The 25,916-nt window shown below is 43.0% G+C and overlaps 1 protein-coding gene and 1 pseudogene across 1 annotated transcript; one reads left to right on the top strand and one right to left on the bottom strand.

Annotated features, from left to right (window-relative positions):
- Window positions 1–939: 939 nt before the first annotated feature.
- On the bottom strand, window positions 940–25,783 carry LOC113887787 (melanoma-associated antigen B4-like). The gene is made up of 2 exons (XM_027535003.1): window positions 25,524–25,783; window positions 940–2,724 (listed from the first exon to the last, which is right to left on the bottom strand). The coding sequence occupies exon 2, from the start codon at window positions 2,661–2,663 to the stop codon at window positions 1,410–1,412; it is 1,254 nt and encodes a 417-aa protein (XP_027390804.1). The 5' UTR covers window positions 2,664–2,724; window positions 25,524–25,783; the 3' UTR covers window positions 940–1,409.
- LOC113887996 lies at window positions 10,464–11,301 on the top strand (annotated as a pseudogene).
- Window positions 25,784–25,916: the final 133 nt, after the last annotated feature.

Raw genomic sequence — 25,916 nt, 5'->3', positions numbered from 1 at the left:
GCATTGCTGGCAGAGGCTTTTACCATCTGGACTTCCCTGGGCCATCAGGGAAGTCCAAAAGAGAGAATTACCATGTGAAAGTGAAAGTCACGTCTGACTCTGTGACCCCATGGACTGTACAGTCCATGGAGTCCATGGAATTCTCCAGGCCAGAATACTGGAGTGGGTAGCTTTTCCCTTCTCCAGGGGATCTTCCCAACCCAGGGATCAAACCCAGGTCTCCCACGTTGCAGGAGGAGTCTTTACCAGCTGAGCCACAAGGGAAATGAAATATCAAATGTTAAAAGTACTTGTTTAAAAGACAAGACAAGGGTATGTCTCAGGGTGAGGGGAGAAGAACAGTATGTACGCTACAGTAGTTTAGAGCAGTCTAGTCCTAGCTCTGTCATTTACCAGCCTTAAGTATTTTGGCACAAAACCAAACTCTAACTCTATGAGCCTTGGGCTCTCCACTGTGAAGTGAGTTTGATAAACCCTGCCTTGTCAGGTATTTATGGAAAGCATCTGTCACAGCACCTGTCTCTATTGAGAAATTAGGGGCAATCGCAGTTATTATGATGATCTTGACCTCAGATGTTACATCAGCTGGGTTTCTTTTCTTTTTTTGCATCTATCAGATGTCAGAAACTATGCAGCGTTCTAACCAAAAGAAAAAAAAAAATGACCCAACCTCCCCAATCAGCCAAAATTCTGCTTAGCAATGAAACCAAATTAATACATTCTCTCCACCCACTCTTTACCCTGCTTCTTTTTTGTTCTTCTTGAAGTAGAGAGTCTCTCAGCCTCTTCCATAGAATGACAGCTTCCCTGGAAACTATAATTGAATGGGCAGAAACTGGGAGTTTCTTTGACTAAACATCGCCAGTACAGGCATGAAAGACTTCTTAAAAGCAGATGCTCAATTAATGTTTGTGTAAAAGAAGAGCCACAAATAAATCATTTGCTTTAATTTATATTTTCAAACAATCTTGAAAACCATAAGCAGATCCAAGCATATATCTTTTATATTTACAAAAAGGGAGACTAAACAGAGAGTAAAGCAAACCAAAAATTGAAGAACTTTTGGCTATCTCTCTATGTATCTATGTTCTGAGCTTCTATTAGTGTGGTGTCTTTCACATTTCTAAGGATATTCTTATCCTAAAGTGATGTTATTCTCATCCGGGATCACAAAAGTGATATGAGGATTTCCAATATGCATTTCAAAAAACAAAATTGTTACTCATAAATTTCACAAACAGCAAGGTGTGTGGGACCCATTTTACTCAAATACTTCTATCATGAACCTAAATAAACTTTCTGTTGAAAAAACAAAGAACTGAAAACGAGGGGGGGGGGTGGAGAAATCACAGGAACACAGGTTGACAGGCTTTTCTGACCACAAAGTGAAGAACGGCCTTCAGACGACACTAGGGGCGAGATGAGTGGCTGGATGCGGCCCTAGCGTGGGCACTGGCCGAGGCAGAAGGGCCAGCACTGGCTGCAGCAGAAATGCCAGGCCTGGCTGAGGCAAGATACTCAGCCTGGGCTGCAGCAGAAGGGCCATCCCAGACCGAGGCAGACATGCCTGCAGTAACCCAGGCAGACATGCCAGCCATGCCCGAAGCAGAAGTGCCAGCCATGCCCGAGGCAGAAGTGCCAGCCATGCCCGAGGCAGAAGTGCCAACCCTGGCTGCAGCTCTGGCCCCGGTGCTCTCTACTTCCTGTCTGAAAGATTCCTCATACTGTGCCAGGCAGGCATCAGGGACTGTATCATTGACCTTGGCCAAAAACTCCAAGACTTTATTCTTGTTGGTTTCTGTAAGCGCTTTAGGACCCCAGAGGAACTCATAGCGAGGGGGATTGCTGCCAGGCACCTGGCGGTACTCCAGGTACTCTTCCCGCACCAGATCTTCTGTGATGAGCTTCCTGGTGTCTCCAAAGATGAAGTGCCTTCTTCCATCATAGATGCCCAGAATATTCAGGAACTTCCAGATGTGCTCCTCAGAGATACGGGGGCCATTCAGGTAGATGAAACTCAGCAGAGGCATTAGAAGACCATTCTTAGGCAGCCCCAAGTCACCTCTCATAGACTCACTGTCGCTGAAATCTAGGTTGCTCACCAGGGTATAGCAGTGACTGTTGGGTCTGACTTCCTTCAGCACCAGGCCAAACACAATCTCCATGTGCTCAGAGGCCCTGCTGAGGATCTCTGGGAATTGCTTCATGTACCTTCTACCGATTGCCTTCAGCATTTCAGACCTCTTAATGAGCTCCCTCATCTTATACTTATACAGCATGTGCTGCACCAACATCTGTGCCTTCTTGGTCAGAAGATCTCTGTGAGAGCTCGCAGCAGCAGCGGAGGCCTGGGAGGAATTTTCACCTTCCTGAACTTGGCCCCTGGCACCTACACCAGATCTCGAGCGTGCTGTGCCACCACCACCAGATCTTTTGGGTATAGCACCTGCAGCAGCACTGGTGGTGCCTTGGGCTCCCTGAGGCCCCTTGGGGGTGCCAGCAGCAGACAAGCTTGAGGGAGCACTCTCCAAATCAGGAAGGGAGGAGGAGGTGGTCTCTTCTCCCCGAGATGTGGTGGCCTGATCATGAAGAACCTGGATCTCAGACCTGGCCTGGTGATGTTTCTCACGAGCACGGACCTTACTCTTCTGCCCACGGGGCATGATGGCTGTGGTCAGGGACTACAGGCAGGATTCTGGGCCAGTAGACAGGAGATTGGGGCACCTGGAGGATGGAGAATGAGGTGACATGAGCACCTTAAAACAGGGAGATTCTACCTTGGCCTAGTCAAAGGCCACCTCTGCAGGTGTCCTTGAGGACACTGCCCTAGGAACCCACAAGCCTCCTGTTTTCCTGCTCAGCCTGTCCCCACATAATCCCACAGAGGAAGAACAGAGGCCTTAGACATTTCCTCTGCATCCTCTCAGCCCTGCTTTGGATTTACTGAGGTGACAGCAGGTCCCAGCAGTGGGGTCCTCTCAGCTCATCTTTAGTATTACCATGTCAAGTCCTGGCAGACCCTGTGCACCCTTCTCTCTGCTACTCTGATACAGACACTTTAGACCTCCACATGATCCAGAAGCAAGTGAAAGGATGCCTCAGTCCACCTCCCTCCAAGGGGATACCCAGTGCTGAGAGCTCAGTAGGGTTTTTTCCATCCCGAGTTCACTGGGATCATCATTCAAGGTCCTTACCTTGGCTCCTTAAAACACTGGGCACCATTCTCCATTTGCTGACTGGTGGCTGCACCTTCAGACTAGACATTTCCCCTCCCCTACACTTGCTATAAAGCAGTGAAGTAGATGCTCAACCTGACAGTCCTTCCCTGAGATTTCCTGGGCTGAAATCCAAGGGTTGGGATAAATGCATTGAGTACTCACTCAGGTTCCTCAACTAGGCTCCTGGCAGAGAAGCTCCACTTTCTCCTGAATTGATGCCTGGGTGATAGTAAAAGCCAATCACTCTGTGTCCCAACAGGAGGAAGTTAAGATGACCTTATCTTATCAAACACAGTCTTCTAAGAACAGGTGCTGTTACAGGCAGGTTGATGTCCCTGTGGTCCCACACAGATCCCAATTCAAGGCCTATAGTATTTTTTTGCTTCTCTTTTCTTCTCTATGTTTTTTAAAATTAAATGTATTTACTATTGATTGGAGGATGATCACTTTACAGTATTGTGTTTGTTTCAGCCGCACATCAGTAAGAATGAACCATAGGTATAGCTTATGTCCCCTCCCTCTTGAAACTCCCTCGCACCTCCCACCCCATCCCACTCCCCTAAGCTATTACAGAGCACTGGGTTTGAGCTCTCTGTGTCATACGACTAATTCCCACCGGTTATCTATTTCATATATGGTAATGTGTATGTTTTCAATGTTACTCTCTCAGTCTGTCCCTCCCTCTCTTTCCCCCACTGTGTCCACGAGTGTGTTCTCTATGTCTGCATCTCCACTGCTGCCCTGCAAATAGGTTCATCAGTACCATCTTTCTGAAATCCATGTATATGTGTTAATATACAATATTGGCTTTCCTCTTTCTGACTTAATTCACTCTGCATAAAAAATTAGGACTAGAATTACCACATCAGCCAACAATCCCATTACTGGGCATATTCCCTGAGGAAACAGTAACTTAAAAAACACTTGTACTCCAATGTTCGTTGCAGCACTCTTTACAATAGCCAGTACACAGAAGCAACAAAGGTCTACATTTGACTTATGACAGGGTGTAAAATTTCTCTGACCAGAGAAAAATTTCTCAGACCACACCCCTCGGACCAGGGCGGAGTGGTCTGAGGGGTGTTGCTTTTCCCCTTTAGCCCGCAGTGGGAACTGCCATGTATTCTTGAGGTCTCAAGGGGATGACGACAGGGAGGATGTGGTCTGAATGATGTGGTGTGGAACATCCCCACAGCCCCAGAGGTTCTCACCATCCCACAAGGGAACCTGAAACTCTCCCTTCCCAACCTGACGCTCCCCACTTTGACCTGGTGTCTCCCTTCCCTGAGATGATCTGGGAAATGTCATGTCAAAACGCCCGATTCTCCCAGTCCTCAAAATAGGACTGGCGCTTTCTGTGACTCCATTTCTTATGGGAGGAGACCCCATCCTGACGCAGTGTCACAGCCATTAATATTGTTGGGGACTAGGTCCCTTTGTTGAACTGGGTTTATTCCATTACAGCAAGGCTCTCACTTCCCCAAAACCACCTCCAGTGGACACCAGGGGGCACCACAATTGGCCAGCTCTACCCAGGGCATCCTAGAGCCCAGTATAGGGGGGCCGCTCAGTGTGGCCCCCTTGGCGGTGTCGAAGTCTGCTCATCAGCCCTCAGGGCCCTCATCTAGGTCCTAGAGCTCCTCCAGGGGTAGAATCCGGGCCTACCCCCACAGACCAACACCGTAGCCTGAGACACTCTAGACCACATTCAGCCGATAGCTCCGAGAGACTCATAAGAGCCATATCACAGGGGTGGGATGTGGATGGGTCACTTTTATTACTAGGAGGGTTGGGAAAGTCCCTTCAGCTCCATTCAGGTCCTCACCTTGGTTCTGGATGAGTCCTGGACACTAAGTCTCCGCCAAACAATCACCGCGGCTACCGGTCAATCCGTTGACTTTCAAAGCGGAAGTGGAGGGGGGCTGCGTAAGGTCCTACGTGGGGTCTCTCAGGGATAACGGCAGGGACAGCGTGCTACGGGAACCCCAGTAGCTCAATATTCATCCGTCCTTGGGTCTTCCTTGTGCACTGTATCAAAGCCCAGGATGCCGCCTCCTATGAACCCGAGTCTTCCAGCTCCCAGACAAAGCCGCTGCCTTCCCAAGTGCCTAGTGGTGGGAGGCCAGCTCTGCCCTGAGCATCTCTGCTTGTCAGGTGGGTTGCCACTCTGTGAGCCTCCTTCGCTGGGGGAGAGATCCTCTCACTAGCACTAATGGTCTTCACCTTATGTCCAGTTATGTTCAAGACACCCCATTCTGCAGATCTGGGTTCTGATCTGGCTAGAGGAGACTCAGCCCTCCCTAAGATCACACAGGTTGAATGAGCGGACCACTCAGATGTAGCTCCTGTGGGCTTCTCAGGGCTAAGAATTTACAGAATTCTGTTTGGCTCCGTCTGCAGGGGTCCCCGCTAAGACTCAGCATTGCATGTGAGGTCCTCCTTGGATTCAGGTCCCTCACTCTGCGAAACTGCAGCCGATTGTATTAGACAGAGGTCTCACCTCGCTAAAACTTTCTAGACTGAAATCAACCAGACATCTGTGCCCAAGCTTCCTAGGGACCACAGCATCAGTGATTTTCCAGGGCATCCTTTTATAGGGTGTGCTACTGTGAGTACACTTTCAGGTCCTCACATTGACATATGAGGAATCCTGTAACTCCACTCTCTGTCTTATGAAGCTTCTTGTCTTACATCAAGGTCCTAGTCTCCTGAGAATTCCAAGTTGGAAATCAGGATGATCCTCATATGATCCTAGTCCATCGGGGCCTCTGAGAATAGACAGTGGGGATGCAACTTGAGTCCTTCTGATTCCTCTTGCTTAGCATCCTCACTACATCTACCACAGCCTGGGACTGCTCCTTCTACTGATCTAAGATTCCTCTTCTTAGTCTTTGGGTGACCACTATATTCAGGGGTGATTGTCTCCTTATTCCTCCTTCATGGAGGTTCCCATATCAGCTTCTGTCCCTCGATTAAAGTCTTCCTGGGGAATGCATATTCCTACAAACAGTGAGCAGTTACCCTATAGCAAATCTTGGAGAAAATGGGTCTCAGTCCCAAAAGTGATGTAAGATTAGGAAAATGCAGCAGAAATTAAGGAGCTCAGGACAGATGTTATGATGTCAAAGAGATAGAGGTGATATATTACTGCTCTTCAGCCAGATTTAGGGTGTGTGCTTAATCGCTGTCATGTTCCACTCTTTGTGACCCCATGTACTGTAGCTCGCCAGGCTCCCATGTCCATGCAGATTCTCCAGGCAAGAATACTGAAGTGTGTTATATGCCCTCCACCAGGGATTGTGCCCAACCCAGAGATCGAACCCAGGTTTCCCACATTGCAGGCGCATTCGGTACCATCTGAGTCACCAGATTTAGGGTAGTTTTAAAATATTTACTCTCGGCACCTCCCTGTTGGTCCAGTGGTTATGCGCTCCCAATGCAGGGGTCCTAGGTTTGATCCCTCGTCAGGTAACTTGATCCCACATGCCACAACTAAAAATCTCACATTCAACAACTAAGAGTTCTCCTGCCACAACTAAAATCTCACATTCCACAACTAAAGAGCCTGCATGTGGCAACAAAGATTCCAAGTGTCACAACTAAGACCCAGAGCAGTCAAAAAATAGAAATAACTATTTTTAATTAAAACAAATAAAATGTTTACTTTCTACATAGACGGATAGCGCCAGATAATCTTGTAAGCCCTCGATCACTTGAGGGTGTCTGAATTTCCGCATGCAGTTGATCATTTGATAACTGAGCATTATCTCCTTCTCTCCTTTATTCACACCTCTTAATTATTTTGGTGTTTGTATTGCCTTGGCTATGTATTCCATCCCAGTGTTTTCGTCACAGAGTCCTTTCTGTCACTCAAGATACATGTTGGAGTGCTAGAAGACAGTGAATTAACTGACTCATGAGCACCTCAGGCCAGGACAAGTGGAAGGGTACATGCTGTGGACAAATTCAGACCAGCGCTCTAGTCCCAGCTCTGTCTCTTATCAGTTGTGTGGACTTGGGTCCATCCCCAAACTCGGGGAGCCTCCGGTGAAGTGGCTTTTGTAGGGCTAGTGGCATGTAGCTAAAGCACCTGGCACATGGCCTGGACCACACTGGACTTTACACAATATCTGTTTTTACTATGATTATGAACAGTTTCATCCTGGAGGATACCACCGACCCTGAGGAATCTTTTAAATCCAGGAGATGTCAGAGAATCTGTGGCATTCTCGGACATGGAACACCAAATCAGTCCAAAATGCTGTTTAGAAAGAATCTTTCCTTTCCATTACTAGATTGTATTTTGAGTGTGGGGGTACTTTTTTAACTGAAAGAAATTCAAAGAATCTAAATTTGATTCTGAGACTAATTCTGTCTTCCTTCCCAGCTGCTCTTTCATCTGAACAACTCCTAGAGACTTCCTTAGTGGTCCAGGGGTTGACTCTGCACTCCCAATGCAGGAGGCCCGGGTTCCACTGCTGATCAGAGGACTAGGTCCCACAGACAACAGCTTCACCGCAACTAACAGTTCACAAGCCACAACTAAAGATCCTATATGCCACAACTGAAACATTTCTCATGCTGCAACTAAAGAACTCTCAGGCTGCAAGGAAGATCAAGGATCATGCATGCCAAAGATAAGACCAAGCATAGCCAAATAAATAAGTAACTAAATAATATAAGCCCCCATCTTCATCAATTTCACCATCACTTAAAATAGACTCACCTCACAGACTTTGGTGGAATTATCAACGTAGCCAAAAACGCTGAATGGAATGCCCTTTCAATAAAATGAGCTCTGTTTCCACGACTCACAGCAAAGAGTGTCAGCCCACTGGCTTCTGAGTTTCCGGGTTCATTCTACTACTACTTTTATTTCACAGAATCTCCTTGGAGATGATGTGCATGAAACATCTAGGTTGTGCACTGTGTTCACGGGCACTGGGACAGGAGCACAGGGCACATTCCATCCCCTCCCCAGGGGGGATTTCTCTCTGGTCTACTCCTGTTGCTCTTTAATCACTCGGTTGTGTCTGACCCTTTTCTACCCCATGGACTGAACAGATTGCTCTGTCCATGGGATTCTCCAGGCAAAAATACTGGATTGGGTAGCCATTTCCTCCTCCAGGGGCATCTTCCTGACCCAGGGATTGAACCCATGTCTCCTGCATTGGTGGGTGGGTTCTTTACCACTGAACCACCTTGGAAGCCCCATAATTCCATAGCAATTTTTCAGGGTGGTTTTCCATTCCAGGCTTAAGTCTCTCAACTTTGAGACCCGCCATCTGAGGGTCTGACCCCTATTCAGTGTTTCCACAGCCTCCCTGGTGGGCTCGCCCTGTAGCCTAACTTAAAACTACCTTCTACTGCCAGACTTTTATTGTCCTAAAGTCTCCAAGTGCCTTGCCTCAGTGTATTTACACTAGACTCCTCATGAGGAAGCCCTCAATCCCCTCACCTCCTTACACCTCATTTTTATTGGGCCCCTAGATCTCAGTTCACCAGCTCCTTTATATGAATGCTGCTCTTAGACTCTAGAATTCTATAAGAAGGGGTTGAGTTTATTTTTCTTAGCATCCCCAAAACCACCCAGAAGCCTTCCAAAGAGCAGATGCTAAATTGATATTTGAACAATTACAGTGCAAATGTGCAAGAAAGCAATTTACTGGGATTTCACTTCTCCCACATTCTTAAATAAGTGAAGCCAATCCAGGTAAATAAAGTTCAATATTACAAAGAAAGACTAAAACAAATAAAACAAATGAAGAAGTGAATACCTCTTAAGATTTTTTTCTGTATCTGATAATCTCACAGACTTCACTGTGGAAAAATTTCCATTTTCACAAAAGAAAAACCATATTCCAATATCATGTTATCTTGTTCCGAATGACAAGAAATGATTCAAGAATTTTAGTCTGTGCTATGTAATATGAAATTTCTTATTTTTCGACTTGATAATCTGCAGTACATGTGGGAGCTCTGCCATTAGTATACTTGGACTCTGAAGCTAAACACATCTTTAATTAAAGGGAACAACATTTAAAAACAGAGAAAAGAAAAACCTCCAATTTGTGCATATTGTATAGGAACACAAATACGTTATATGCTGAATTTCCATGAGCCCCACCGTGGCCCTCCGCTACTGTAAAGATTGCCTGCTTTCTTGAAATGCAATGTGAAGTATCTGCTCAGACTTCACTAGGGGTGGGAGGAAATTTGGACATGCTCTGGAAAGTGCACTGGCCTTGGCATCATAGGAGCCCTGGCTGCAGCTCTGGCTCTGGCTCTCTCTTCTTCAGCTCTCAAAGCCTTTTCATACAAGAATGGGAAGGCACTGTACTTGGTATCATCGACATTAGCCCCAGACTCCCACATTGTTTTATATATCTATATCTATCATGGAAGCACTCCATATTAGTTTACAAAATTGTACTCATTCCTTTTTATAGCTTCGTAGTACTCCACTCTGTGGATATATCATGTTCCCTCAATTAACATGTGCATAGGCATTTACGTATTTTCATATGGTTGTGGATGTCTCTTCAGAGTTAATTTCTGAAAACACTGAATTACTGGCTCAAATGTAAAAGCACATTTAATTTTCTGACATTACCAAATTGTATTTATGCTCTAATCTCATTCTTTGACATGTAGCTCTCAAAGAATGAGATCAGTATATTCTCTAACACTATATACAAAAGTAAACTGAAAAGGGATTAAAGACCTAGCTATAAGAGTGGAAACCATAAAACTCTTAGAAGATAATATGAGCAGAACACTCTTTGACATAAATCATAGCAATAGTTTTTTGGATCTGTCTCCTAAAGCTAGGGAAATAAAAGCAAATTAAAGTTAAAAGCTTTTGCACAGCAAAGGAAACCATCAACAATATGAAAAGCCAACCTCCCATATGGGAGAAAATACTTGCCAATGATATAACCAATAAGGGGTTAATATCCGAAATATATAAATAGTTGATATAACAGTTTTTAAAAAATCAAGAAAAAGATGGGCAGAAGACTTAAATACACATTTTTCTAAAGAAGACATACAGCTGGCTAAGAGGCACATGAAAAGATGTTCAACATCGTTAATCATCATATGAATGCAAATTTAAACCACAATGAGGTATTATCTTATACCTATCAGAAGGGCTATCATCCAAAAAGAACAGAAGTAAATGTTGATGAGCATGTGGACACGATCTGTACACTGTTGGTGGGAATGTCAATTGGTGCAGCCACCATGGATAACAGTAAGGAGGGTCCTCAAAATCTAAAACCAGAACTAACACATGACCCAGAAAACCCACTCCCGGGTGTATATCTGAAAGGAAAAAAAAAAAAAAGAACCCACTAATTTGCATGGTCTCCATCAGGTACTCGATGCTTGTCTGAGTCTAAGGGTTTCCACTGCTCATCTCCCCTTCCCCTCCAGCCTCATCTACTCTCTGCCAGTGACCCCATCCAGGTCCAACCTCCCTGTTTATTAAGAAGGCACCTTTGTCTGGCAGAGCCAGTGTGAGATGAAGAGATAGTCCTTCCCAGCCACCAGATAATCAGGAGTTTTGGCTGGACCTTTGAGCCCACACTGAGACAGTGAGGAGTCAGACAAAAAGCACAGACTGTGGCGCTGAAATGGATTAATAAGGAACTTAGTGAGGTGGGCAGGGACCCTCCAGCACAATATTCTACAGGTCCAGTTGGGGATGATACATTTCATTGGCAAACCACAACTATGAAAAAGAACGGCAGCCCATACTGAGGCAGTGTATTCTCTCTGACAATTCATTTCCCTAAAAACTACCCCTTCACACTACCTAAGGGTGCATTTGCAACAGAATTTATCATCCAGACATGAACACTAATGGCAACACTCAGTTCACTACTCTAAGATCACTGTGGTCTCTTGCTTTAATGATTTCTAAAGTTCTGATATCCATTTGTTCACTGCTATGTGATCTGAACCCAGATGATAGCCTCCACAGTGCCAGAGGTTGCATAGATCTATAAAACAGAAATAAGTACAAAAGAATTTTTCAGGAATGTACTCAGAAGTATGCCATGTGATGCTACCTTAAAGTCAGAATAATCTGCATTAAAGCTGGAATAAAGTTTCAGTTCAGTTTAGTCGCTCAGTCGTGTCCAACTCTTTGTGACCCCATGAATTGCACACGCCAGGCCTCCCTCTCCATCACCAACTCCCGCAGTTCACTCAAACTCACATCCATCGAGTCGGTGATGCCATCCAGCCATCTCATCCTCTGTCCTCCCCTTCTCCTCCTGCTCCCAATCACTCCCAGCATCAGAGTCTTTTCCAATGAATCAACTCTTTACATGAGGTGGCCAAAGTATTGGAGTTTCTGCTTTAGCATCAGTCCTTCCAAAGAAATCCCAGGGCTGATCTCCTTCAGAATGGACTGGTTGGATCTCCTTGTAGTACAAGGGACTCTCAAGAGTCTTCTCCAACAGCACAGTTCAAAAGCATCAATTCTTCGGCGCTCAACTTACTTTAAATTACTGCTAAAAATGAAAAAAAAAAAAAAAACCCACTAATTTGAAAAGATCCACACACACACACAATGGAATATTACTCAATCATAAAAAAGAATGAACTTTTGCCATTTTCAAGAACATGGATTGATTAGAAGGCATTATGTTAACTGAAATAGGTGAGAGAGAGGAAGACAAATGCTGTATAATACCGTTTATATGGAGAATTAAAAATAAAACAGACTAGGGAGATGAAGCAGACTCACAGATACAGAGAACAAGCTAGCAGTGGTTACCAGGGGAGAGCAGCAAGGGGGAGGGTAAGGGCAGGGATGGAAGATTAAGAGGTGCAAACTAATATGTATAAAATAGATAAGCTACAATGATATACTGCAAAACAAGGGGGAAATAGCCAATATTTTATAACAAGTATAAATGGAACATAACATTTACAAATTGTGAATCACTTTGTTGTGTCCCTGAAACATAAAATATTGTACATCATCTATGAAAATGAAGAGAAAGTGTTAGTTGCTCAGTCTTGTTCAACTCTTTTTGACCCTAAGGACGGTAGCCCGCCAGGCTCCTCTAGCGATGGAATTCTCCAAGTAAGAATTACCCACTGGAGTGGGTAACCATTCCCTTCTCCAGGGGATCTTCCTGACTAAGTGATCAAACCCAGGTCTCCTACATTGCAGGCAGATTTTTTGCCATCTGAGCCACCAGGAAATCCCACAATAACTATAGCTCGGTTTAAAAACATATATATTCTCTCAGGAACTTTCACATATACAATACAGTATTATTAACTATGTGCTTCCCTGGTGGCTCAGTGGTAAAGAATCTGCCTGTAGATGCAGGAGATGTGGGTTCAATTGCTAGGTCAGGAAGATGCCCTGGAGGAGGACACGGCAACCCAATCCAGTATTCTTGCATGGAAAATTCCAGACAGAGGAGGCTGGTAAGCTACAATCCATGGGATTGCAGAGAGTAGGAAACCACTTGGCAACTTAACAATGGCAATGATTAAGTACAGTCACCATGCTGTACATTATATCCCTGCTGCTGTTGCTGCTGCTGCTACATCGCTTCAGTCGTGTCCGACTCTGTGTGACCCCATAGACGGCAGCCCACCAGGCTCCCCCGTCCCTGGGATTCTACAGGAAAGAACACTAGGGCTTCTTTATTTTGTAAGTGAAAGTTGTGAATGTTTATGCCATTTGGTCATTTACACCCATTTCATCCATCCTCCAACTCCCTCTTGTGGCAACCGCCAATCTGCATCATGATGGACCTAGAGATCATCATACTGACTGAAGTGACTCAGACAGAGAAGGAGAAATATTATATGACATATCTTAGATGTATAATTTAAAAAGAGATGATACAAATGAATTTAACTACAAAATAGAAAGACTTACAGTCTCAGAGAACAAATTTATGGTTGCCGCTGGGGAACGATGTGGGACAGGGATAATTAGGGGATTTCTGATGGACATGTACACACTGCTATATTTAAAATGGATAAGCAACAAGGATGTACTGTATAACACAGGGAACTCTGCTTAATATTATGTGGCAGTACTGATGGAAGTTTGGGGGAGAGTGGATACGTGTATATGTATGGCTGAGTCCCTTCACTGTTTACCTGAAAACTGTCACAATAGTGTTAATTTGCTATACCCCAACACAAAATAAAAAAGCTAAAATTTTACAAACACTGTGCCTCCAGTGCAAGGGCTGTGAGCTCAAACCCTGGTTGAAGATCCTATGTGCCACATAGCAAACCAATCAACAAAATATCATCAAAGAAAAAAGTGATGGGGATCCATGAAAGAAATAATTGATAAGCTAGATTTCAGTGCCTTTAAACTGCTGCTCTATAAAAATACACCAAGAGAACTAGAAGATGAGCCATAGTCTGGGAGAAAATATTTGCAAAAAACATGTCTGATGAAGGCTCTAATCTAAAATATACAAAGAACTCTTAATATTAATAAGAAGAAAACTAACATCTAATAAAAAATGAACAAAAGATAGGAATAGATACCTTGCCCAGGAAGATACCGAGATGCCAAACAAGCATATGGAAAGATGCTCCACATCATATACCATTAGGGAACTGCAAATTAAAAAAAACAAGCAGATACCACGACATGCCTTTCAGAATGGCCAGCATTCAAAGGACTGGCAACACCAAATGCTGCTAAGGACGTGAATCAACAAGAACTCTCATTCCTCGGTAGTGGTGATGCAAATGGTAGAGCCACTTTGGCAGACAGTTTGCAAGTTTCTTAGTAAACTGTACATATTCAACACTGCTTGTAGGAATATAAATTGGTACAGCCAATTTACAGGGAAAACAGTGTAGCAGTTCGTCAAAAAATCAAAAATAACTCATAATACTTTCCGCAATTCCACTACTATCCAAAGGAACTGAAATCAGGACCTCGAAGAGAGCTCTGCACTCCCATGTTCACTGCAGCACTACTCACAATGGCCAAGAAAGGGAAGCATCCTAGGTGTCCAGTGACAGATGAATGGATAAAGAAGGTGCAAAATATACACATAATGGAACACCATTCAGCCTTAAAAAGAAGCTAATCTCTCCAGTTATTACAGCATGGATAAACCTAGAGGACCTGCTGCTACAGTGAAATAAGCCAGACACAGAAGGACAAATACTGCATGTCATTTATATGAAGAATCTAAAATGGTCAAAGTCACAAAAACAGAGTAGAGTGGTGGTTGCCATGGTCTATGGGAGGGTGAATGCAAAGGAATTGTAGACTTAAAAAACATTCACAACCTATGCATGAGACAGGGTACTCAGGGCTGGTGCACTGGGATGACCCTGAGAGATGGGATGGGGAGGGAGGTGTGAGTGGGGGTCAGGAAAGGGAACAATGTACACCCATGGCTGACTCATGTCAATGTATGGCAAAAGCCACTACAATATTGTAAAGTAATTAGCCTCCAATTAAAATAAATAAATTAAAAGAAAAAAAATCACAGAAAAAGCTGACAGGTATGTTCTCTTTGGTACAAAAGTTTAGGACTTCAACCCAGGAGGCAGCATCTCGAGTAACCCTGAGAGAACTCCTCCAAAGAAGGGAGGGGAGGAGCCAGGTTACATAGAAGTTTTGCAACAAAGGGCAGTAGTCTGAATATCAAAAGATTAAGATAAATGAAGGAAAACCAGATAACCCTGGTTAAGGAATTCAGCACTTTTCCATATATGGAAAGATGCAAGAATCGGGGCTCACTGAAATCATTCCTTTGATATGAACTTCACATATCTGGGGCCCGTATCCTATATTTTTACATTCTGTGTTCCCTCAGGGTTCACCATCCGTGGTGGCTGCAACTGTCGATAACTGACAGTGTTTATTCACTGATACAGCAGGCAGTATTCCAATTCTCAGTATTAATGAAAAGTTACAAAGTTTAATTTTATAAAATGAATAAGTTCTAGGGATCTACTATATAATATACAGCTTATAGTTAAGAATACTATACTGTACACTAAGAGGTCAAATCTTATGGTAAGTGTTCTTATCCCAGATACAAACCATAAAGGGTGAGATAGCATCTGTCAAAATGGCCATCATCAAAAAGTCTATAAACAATAAATGCTGGAGAGGGTGTGGAGAAAAGGGAACTCTCTTGCATTGTTGGTGGGAATGTAAATTGATACAGCCTCTATGGAGAAGAGTATGAAGTTTCCTTAAAAATTCGGACTTAACTACCACATGACTCAACCATCCCACTACTGCGCATAAACCATTAGGAAACCATAACTGAATAAGACACATGTACTCCAATATTCATTGCCACACTGTTTACAATAGATAGGCCACAGAACCAACCTAGATGTCCATCACCGAACGGATAAAGAAGCTCTGGTTTCTGTATACAATGAAGTACTACTCAGCCATAAAAAGACCATATTTCAGTGAGTTCCAATGTAGTGGGTGAACATAGGGCCTATTATACAGAGTGAAGAAAGTCAGAAAGAGAAATATAAACATCGTATCCTGACACATATACATGGAATCTAGGAGATAGCACTGATGAATGTATTTGCAGGGCAGGATGGAGATGCAGACATAGAGCACAGACTTGGTGACAGGGCTGGACGAGAGGGAAGGACAAACCGAGAGTAATACTGAAACATACACATTACCATATGGAATATCGACAGCCAATGGGGATTTGCTGTGTGATGCAGGGAACTCAAACTGGTGCTCTGTGAAAACCTAGACAGGTGGGAAGGAGTGGGAGGTGGGGGGATATTCAAGGGGGAGGGGACATATGTATACCTATGGCCGATTGATGTTGATGTATGGCAGAAACCAACACAATATTGTAAAGCAACTATACTCCGATTAAAAATAACCTTAAAAAGGATGAGAGGGAAATTCTGGAGGTAATGGATATGTTTATGGCATAAACTGTGGTGGTCATTTCACAGGAGTAGACTTATCTCCAAACTCATCAATAAATAAATCAGAAAAATACTGGTTAGCAAGGAAAACTAGCATATCCCAGTTAAGAGTATGCCACTGAAGGTCACCATGAGGTAGACACCCTCAGTGGATGTAACACAAAGCTCCAAAATGTTTGAAGGGCCCCAAACATACCTATCTCTCACTTGCCCTTTTTCATAAACCACTCCCACTTTCATTCATTTAACCACCCACAAGTGTCTATTCCTTCCCTACTGTTTGCCAAACTACAGTCAAGATAACTTGATTTCAATTATTATTATTTTTTAGTGGCGTGGGCTCTGGCTCCCCCACCGAGGGCAGAGAGCGCCAGTCCAGTGGCTTCAAGGCATCATCCCACCTCAGGGGAGTGCCACCCTGATTTCTGAAAAACTCCATAGACAGAAGACAAGATGATTAAAGCATCTAATCTCCATAGGGTTTCCCTGTACTGGAATAAGAGCACAGGACACATTCCATGTCAGCTTTACATGATTTTTCTCAGATTTACTCACAATCCAAAAGCACAGGCAGACTCAGAAAATACTGCAGGTTTGGGTCTCAACCCCCAAAGGAAAGTCCATACCACAACTGAGTCATACGAATTTTTTGGTTTCCCAGTGCTTTCATAAAATTTATGTTTATACTATACTGTAGGTTATTAAGTGGGCAATAGTATTATGCCTCAGAACAATATAGATATCTTAAATTAAAAACACCTCTTTGCTAAAAGAAAAAAGATGGTAACCATTATCTGAGCCTTCGCTGAGTCCATCATTTTTGCTGCTGAGGGTGTGAACATTGCAAGAGGTATCAAAACGTGACAGAAAGACATGAAGTGAGCAAACGGTGTTGGCAACATGGAGCCGAAAGACTTGCTGGAAGCAAGGTTGACTGACACAAACTTTTAATTTGGTAAAGAAAAAGAACAAAGAAAAGAAAAGCAGTACCTGTGAAATACAATAACACAACATGCAACAGAGTGAAGTGTGCCTGGAACTGTTAAGGGCAGTTTCCCATCCAAGGCTTTGTCTTTAAACTATGCATCCCACCATGTGAGAACCTGGTCCCTGGTCACGATTACCACAGCCTCATCCAGCCCGCCATGCACTCAACTTATAATTACTTCCCACCGGAAGACTTATACTTTCCCAAGGCCCACCACTCCCTTGCATGAGGGAATTCACATTTGACTGCTGTCATGTCACCATTTCCTTTACATGACAGCTGCTTCTCGACTCTATAATTTTACGGTCAGTGGCTAGATCTTTTTCTCAGCTCTCCAAGTACTAGCATGGAGTCTTCTATGAGCAGAGGTTAAATTACTATTTAGGGAATAAATGAGCCTGTGAGCACGAGGATGAATTTCTTAGAATTTAATTTTACATTTTTGAATTAATGAAGCATACACAGTCACTTATAATTTTGTAAAACACAGACTATAAAACATGGGGAAACAAAATACCATCCATCTTACTTTCCCTGTATTTCTTGATGCCACATATTGCCCTGCTTAATTTTTTCATATTGTCAAGGAAATAACATATTGTAATGCCATGCTATCTTGCACCAGCTTATTAAATAAGATGGAAGCTTTCCCATTTGTTTTTTTTTTTTCAATTTTATTTTATTTTTAAACCTTACATAATTGTATTAGTTCTGCCAAATATCAAAATGAATCCACCACAGGTATACATGTGTTCCCCATACTGAACCCTACTCCCTCCTCCCTCCCCATACCATCCCTCTGGGTCGTCCCAGTGCACCAGCCCCAAGCATCCAGCATCGTGCATTGAACCTGGACTGGCATCTCATTTCATACATGACATTTCACATGTTTCAATGCCATTCTCCCAAATCTTCCCACCCTCTCCCTCTCCCACAGAGTCCATAAGCCTGTTCTATACATCAGTGTCTCTTTTGCTGTCTCGTACACAGGGTTATTGTTACCATCTTTCTAAATTCCATATATATGCGTTAGTATACTGTATTGGTGTTTTTCCTTCTGGCTTACTTCACTCTGTATATAATAGGCTCCAGTTTCATCCACCTCATTAGAACTGATTCAAATGTATTCTTTTTAATGGCTGAGTAATACTCCATTGTGTATATGTACCACAGCTTTCTTATCCATTCATCTGCTGATGGACATCTAGGTTGCTGCCATGTCCTGGCTATTATAAACAGTGCTGCGATGAACATTGGGGTACACGTGTCTCTTTCCCTTCTGGTTTCCTCAGTGTGTATGCCCAGCAGTGGGATTGCTGGATCATAAGGCAGTTCTATTTCCAGTTTTTTAAGGAATCTCCACACTGTTCTCCATAGTGGCTGTACTAGTTTGCATTCCCACCAACAGTGTAAGAGGGTTCCCATTTGTTTTACACAACAGAAAACCTCTTATCCCTAAGACCGATAAACAACAGTGTGACTGATGTCATTGGTACACTTAGATTATAAGCTTTGAGAAGCAACCTTTGAAAAGTAGCAAGAACATAAGAACACAGATTTATCTTTAAATTCCTCATACAGAACACAAACCCCAAGGAATTATACACTGTGCACCCTCTGGGATGCCTCGTTCTATACTACTTATAGAACACTGAATGCTATCTTCAGTCACAAAGTACAGAATTTGGCTCAGCTTCATTAGGTGTGGGAAGAATTGCTGGAGGAACACTGGGACATCCGGTGGCTTGGGCCCTCTCTTCCTCACCTCTCAAAGCTGTGATACCCAGGATCTCTGATAGCTGACAGAAGGGGTGGGGTTGGCGGGGGGAAGAAGACTGGCGGGGTGTTCTACAGTCCTCATTCAGAGTCCCCATCTTCATATCTCTCAGAATCGGACACTCCTCCCTTTCCCGAACTGTGTCCACAAGCCTCCAAACAAAGTTTCACCTCTTAAGAGTTTCGGCAGGGGAGAATTCTGGGAATTCAGTGCATGGGTGCTGCTTTGTGTCACCATCTTTACTGCCCCATGCCTGGTTCGCACTTGGCGCTCTCCCGGTGACTGGAGTTAGGGCCTAGGTTTCCTTCATTTACAGAATCAAGTAATCGCTTACCTTACAGAATGTGTTAGATCAAGATGTACCAAAGAAATCAGCCTAAGAGAGTTGTAGGAACCGTCCCCTGCTGATCTCAGAGATGAGACTTTGGGCCTTATCTTTGTTACAGGACGGGGGAATGGTCCCTTGAGTCCACATTCAGGTCCTCACCTTGCCTACAGATCAGTCCTGGGAATCCACTCTTAGCCACAGGAACACGCTGAACATCAGTCCGAGCTCTTCACCACCAACACGGAAGTTTTGCAGAGACACTTCCGGCTATGGCTGCCCTGTGCAGGATCTCTGAGGGATAATGGAAGGGGCGGGGCTCTGTGGGGACCCCTGTCGTTCAGCGTTCAGCAGTCCCTGGGTCATCACTTAGGGTCCTCACCATGCCATCTGTCAGAGCCCAGGACCCTTAGCACTATGGACTTGAGTCCTCCTGCCCCTAAACGAAGCCCTCACCTCTCAGAGTCCCTAGTGGGGAATCAGGGCACTTCTCTGTGCATCTCTCCTTGACAGGGGCAGCGCCACTCTGTGAGCCTTCCTCCTTGGTGGGAGAGACCCTCTCATGGGCACTGATGGTCCTCATCTTCCTAGTGGTGATGGCCAAGATGCCACCATCCTCAGAACTGAGGTTCCATCCATTCCCTCGCTGAAATCAGAAGAAATGAAGAGGCTTCTCATCCCTATAACTCTGCTGGAACCTCTGGGGTTAGGAATAGGGGCAGGGGTCTGTAAAGCCTCCTCATCTGTGGGTCTAGTGATACTTCTTTATTCACTCAGGCACCTCACCATGGTCCTGGCCAGTCCTGGGACCTGACCCTCCAACCTGAGATTCTCCCTCTACTGAACTGAGGCCATTCTTCTTAGACTGAGACTTTGACCTCACAGAGAACTACAAAGCTTATAAGACGGAATGTCCTGTCTGGGCATTTTGGCCTGAGAGCAAGTTGGGCAGGTCTCTGAATGACCTGTATTTTATGGTGGTTTTCTCTCCAGACCCCACTTATGGGGCCCAAATTTTGTCTCTCTCTTGGATTAAAGATTCCTGGGGAACACCACATCCAGCAAACTCTTGAGCAGTGTCCCTTATGCAAACCTTACAGTTTCATGTCCCAGACTTAACCTGAGATGGGGAAAATAACACAGAAGGCAGGGGGCAGAATGAGGTGTGCTCCCAGAGAAAAATGCTGCTCCATTCCTTTTCAAAAGCCAGAGTCAGTCTCTACTTCATGACTTGTTTTAATTGATTGACAGGCATACTTTTCAAACATTCTACTGCATGTAATCATGCTTCACAAATACTGTGTTTCGTTACAAACTGAAAGTTATGGTAACCATTGCATTGAACACGTCTATGGCATCATTTTCCCAACATCATGTATTCACTTGGGGTCCCTGTTCCACATATTGTTAATTTCTTTAAACATACTAAACTCTTTCCTTATTTTATTTCTTATGGTGCTCTGATCAGTTGTCTTGTTACTATTGTAACATATTTGTAATTTAAGCTATGTGTATTTTTTAGACATCTTCTAGTAAGTGTACTGTCTTAGACTCAGGCAGAGCTGACTTTCAGAGAGCAATTCAGGAGCACACACATTCAAACACTGATTTCCTCATTTCCTTTCTGAGCATGCTGGGGTTTAATCTTTCTTGTAGAGGACCTAAATACTTTACCCTCCAGCAGAGATCACCCGACAAGCAAATCTAGATGTCTGGGCAATTTCCAGGGGAAATACATTCACTCCAAGGCCTCTGTGTAGCCCATGGCCTTTAAGACCACAACCAATGGCTATTTTTCCTGGTAAAATTTCATTTTTAACATCACGCATGCACAAATATATAAAAGTAGTTCAGTACTACCTCCCCTGCTATTCTGGCTGATACCAGAATAGGCTAGACTTTTTAGTGAGGAAACACCAGAATGTGCCCTATTGCATGAAAATTCTTAGCTGGATTACGGTGCATTCTTCTGTGTGGTGGTGGAGGGTACTTTTCCTGCTTTATACTCCCTCATCGTTACATTTATACTCACACAACAAGGTAATCAGGACTGGTTTCATTAAGAATACACTCTGTGGAACTCCAAGTATCAATAAGAGACTACTACAAACAACTATATGCAAATAAAATGGACAATCTAGAAGAAAAACACAGATTCTTAGAGAGGTACAGCCTTTTCAAGGCTAAACAAGGAAGAAATAGAGAACGTGAGTAGACGGATCACAAGTACTGAAAGAGTGATTTAAAACTTTTGCAATAAAATGTCCAGGACCAGGGGGCTTCTTGGGTAATTCAAACAAACACTTAGAGATTCTATCAACCTCTTGCAAAAAGAATTACAGAGGGAGGAACACTGCCAAGCTTATTCTATGAGGCCACCATCACCCTGAGAGCAAAACCAGACAGAGAAGCACGCATAAAAACAAAAAAAAGAAAAGAAAAGAAAATGACAGGCCAATATCACTGAAAAACGCAGATGGAAAAATCCTGAAAAAAATACTAGCGAACCAAAAAGACAGTCTCTTCAATAAGTGGTGCCTTGAAAACTGGACAGTTACATGTAAAATAATGAATTTAGAACATTCTGTAATACCATACAAAAAAATAAACTCAAATGGATGAAAGACTGAAATGTAAACCCAGATTCTATAAAACCCTCAGAGGAAAACCTAGGCAGAACACTGTTTGACATAAGTTGCAGCAGTATTTTTTTTCTTTTAGTAAAATGGTTTTTGATCCACCTCCTGGAGTAATGAAAATAAAAAGAAAAACAAACAGGTGACCTTTAATTAAAGTCAAAAGCTTCCACACAGCAAAAGAAACCAAAAACAAAAAGACAACTCACAGAATCAGAGGAAATATTTGCAAACAAAGCAAACAACAGTGCAATTATCTCCAAAATATATAAATAGCTCATGCACCTCTGTGTCAAATAAACAATCCATAAAAAGTAGGCAGAGTGTATAAACAAACATTCCTTCAAAGAAGACATACAGATGACCAAAAAGCATATGAAAAGATGCTCAACATCACTAAGTATCAGAAAAATGCAAATGAAATGTACATGAAGTATCACCTCATACCAGCCAGAATGGTCATCATCCCCAAATCTGCACACAACAAATGATGGAGTGTGGAAAAAAGGAACACTGTTGCACTCTCAGTGGGAATGCAAATTGACACAGTCACTATGGAGAACATTATGGAAGTTCCTTGAAAAACGAAAAATAGAGTTACCATATGATTTACCAATCCCACTCCTGGTACATATCCAGGGAAAACCATGATTCATAAATATACATGCACTTCAATCTTCATTGCAGCACTATTTACATTAGCGAAGATATCAGTTCAGTTCAGTTGCTCAGTCGTGTCCGACTCTTTGTGACCCATGAATTGCAGCGAAGATATGGAAGTAACCTAAGTGTCTCTTAACAGAGGAATGAATAAAGTAAATGTCGTACACATATACAATAGGATATTATTCAGCCATAAAAAGAATTAATTAATGACATGTGCAGCAACATGGATGGACCTAGGGAATGTCATACTAAGTAAAGTAAGACAGAGAAAGACAAATAGCATATGTTATCACTCATAAGTGGAATCTAATTTTTAAAACATGACACAAATGAACTTGCCTCCCTGGTGGCCCAGCTAGTAACGAATCTACCTGCAATGTGGGAGACCTGGCTTTGATCCCTGGGTTGGGAAGACCCCCTGGAGAAGGGAACGGCTACCCACTCCAGTATCCTGGCCTGGAGAATTCCATGGACTGTATAGGCCATGGGGTTGCAAAGAGTTGGATAAGACAGCGACTTTCATTTCACTTCACAAATAAACTCATTTACAAAATAGAAACCAACTTATGGATATCAAAAACAAGCTTATGATTACCAGTGGAGAAATGTTGGTGGAGGGATACTTTAGGAGCCTGAGATAAACATACATGACTGTTGTGTCTGACTCTTCGTGACTCCATGGACTGTAGTCCACCAGGACCCTCCATCCATGGAATTTTCCAGGTCAGAATACTGGAGTGAGTTGCTATTTCCTGCTCTAGGGGATCTTCCTGACCCAGGGACTGAACCCACTTCTCTTGTGTCTCCTGCATTGGCAGGTGATTCTTCACCACTGTGCCACTTGGGAAGCCCACATCTACAACTAAGATGTATATATAATAGCAATAACCCAAAAGCGCCTACTGTATAACACAGGGAACTCTACTCAATAATCTGTAGTAATCTGTATGACAAAAGAATCTGAAAATGAGTGAATATGTGTTTGTATAACTGAATCACTCTGTTATACACCTGAAACTAACACAACATTTTAAATTAATTATACTCAATAAGACACAATAGAAAATAATACTACCATAATATCCAGCAATCTGACTCCTGAGCATATATCCTGAAAAAATCATAATTTGAAAATGGAACAATCACTCCAGTGTAAATTGCAGCAATATTTACAATACCCAAGACATGGGAGCAAACTAAATGTCCATCAACAGAGGAGTAGATAAACATGTGGTCCAGAAATACAAAGGAATATTACTCAGCCATAGGAAAGAATGCCATTTGCAGCAACATGGATGGACCTAGGGACTGTCATATTAAGTGAAGTAAGTTAAAGACAAATATATCCTTCATATGTGGAATCTAATTTTAAAAAGTGATAAAATGAATATAATACAAAACAGAAAACTTACAGATCCTGAAAACGAACTTAGGGTTATTAAAGGGGAAATGTAGTGAGGGAGGGATAAATCAGGAGCTTGGGATCAACATACTTACACTCCTATATATAAAATATATAACCAATAAGGACCTCCTACATAGCACAGGGAACTCTAATCAATATTCTGTGATAACCTAGATGAGAAAAGAAATTGAAAATGAATATATATATATATATATGTGTGTGTGTGTGTGTGTGTGTGTGTGTGTAAAAGCACTACTTCGCTATATTCCTAAAACTAACACAACATTGTAAAACTATACTCCAATAAATTAAAAAAAATAGACTACCTGGGCATATATCTGAAGAAAACCATAATTTGAATAGGAACAAGCACCCCCATGTTCCTTGCAGCACTGTTTACAAGAGCCAAGACATGGAAACAACCTAAAGGTCCATCAACAGATGCAAAAGATGTGATACCTAAATACAATGGAAGAATACTCAGCCATAAGAAAGAATGAAAGAATGCCATTTTCAGCAACATGGATGGACCTAGAGATTGTCTGAGTAAGTCAAAGACAAATACCATAGTATATTGCTCATAAGTAAATCTAATTTTTTAAAATAACACAAATGGACTTATTTACAAAACAGAAACAGACTCGCACAATTTGAAACAGATTTATGGTTAACATAGGAGAACTTTGTGGGCAAGGATACATTAGAAGCTTGAGGTGAACATACACATACAACCAATATAGAAAATAGATAACTGAACAGGACCTCCTATACTCAATATTCTGTAATAGCCTATATGGGAAAAGAATCTGGAAAAGATTGAATATATGTGTAACTGAATCACTTTGCTGTACACCTGAAACTAACACAAGATTGTAAATCAACATATCTCCAATAATTTTTTTCAAAGAATATCCATCTGTAACAATACCTCTGTGCTGTCACCTTAGGCAAAGGGGAAAACCCCCATCACCTCCATAAAGCAAAGTTTCCAGTCCAGGAGCAAGGTGTTTTATCTCCCGATTCAGAGGACCCTCATTAATTACAGGTTGAAAAAAGTCTCGCCACATTCATCCCATAGCCAACACCCATTAGCCAATCCCAATACATAAAACAGTCAGACACAGACAAACATAGGCAATTAAATCCAAAGGCCTGGAACCTTAAGCCAGTGTTCAGACCTCTAACCCAATCATTTGAGCACCTCAGTAGCTCTAACCTCTGACATTGTCCTCTTAGGGTGGGTCTTTAACCCAGGACTGTAGCCTTAGGATTCTAATCAGACAGAAGAAACTCTCCTAGGTGGGACTCTAACCCACAGTGGTGGTGGTGGTCTTCAATCAGTTCGTCCCGTCTGACTCTGTGCAACCCAATGGACTGCAGCATACCGGGCTTCCCTGTCCTTCACTTTCTTCTTGGGTTTGCTCAAACTCATGCCCATCGAGTCAGTGATGCCATCCAACCGTCTCGTCCTCTCTAACAAGCAGTCCTGATGAGATTATTAGACTAAAGGCACATTCTAACTTCATATAGCACATTTAGTTACAGGCATATTTTAAGGAGTTTACTCACCCCAAAGATGTCTGATCCAGGAGCTGTTTCCTTCCTTAAAAGTGAAAGGAGCCCCAGAAGCCAGAGGAGCCCAGAGTGCCATGGCTAGCAAACAGGAACCTGAGAGCCAACTCTCTAGACAAACTCAGTATAGGTGGCCACTCAGGGTTGGTGTTGAGGGCCCACCAGGGGCTACAGTGCATCAAGCAGATGGTCACAAGTCCTAAACCTCAACAAGGCTGCCCAGACTAACGGAACATGGGCTCACTACCCGATGCTCAGAGAAGTCCACACTTATGGCAAGAGCTTTAGAGAAAAGAACTTTACTGCAAGGCCAATCAATGCAGGAGGCAAGGTATCAAATCTCTCTTCAATCCAGGAGCCTGGGTGCAATCTAAGGGGGTCAGGGGAATT

Source organism: Bos indicus x Bos taurus, chromosome X (assembly GCF_003369695.1).
Source record: "Bos indicus x Bos taurus breed Angus x Brahman F1 hybrid chromosome X, Bos_hybrid_MaternalHap_v2.0, whole genome shotgun sequence".
Classification (NCBI taxonomy): Eukaryota; Metazoa; Chordata; class Mammalia; order Artiodactyla; family Bovidae; genus Bos; species Bos indicus x Bos taurus.
Note: the sequence above shows the minus strand (reverse complement) of the source record. Positions and strands in the feature narration are given on the sequence as shown.

Excerpts from the sequence above, each read along its gene's own strand:
- LOC113887787 (XM_027535003.1), bottom strand. The coding sequence starts at position 2,663 with ATGCCCCGTGGGCAGAAGAGTAAGGTCCGTGCTCGTGAGAAACATCAC.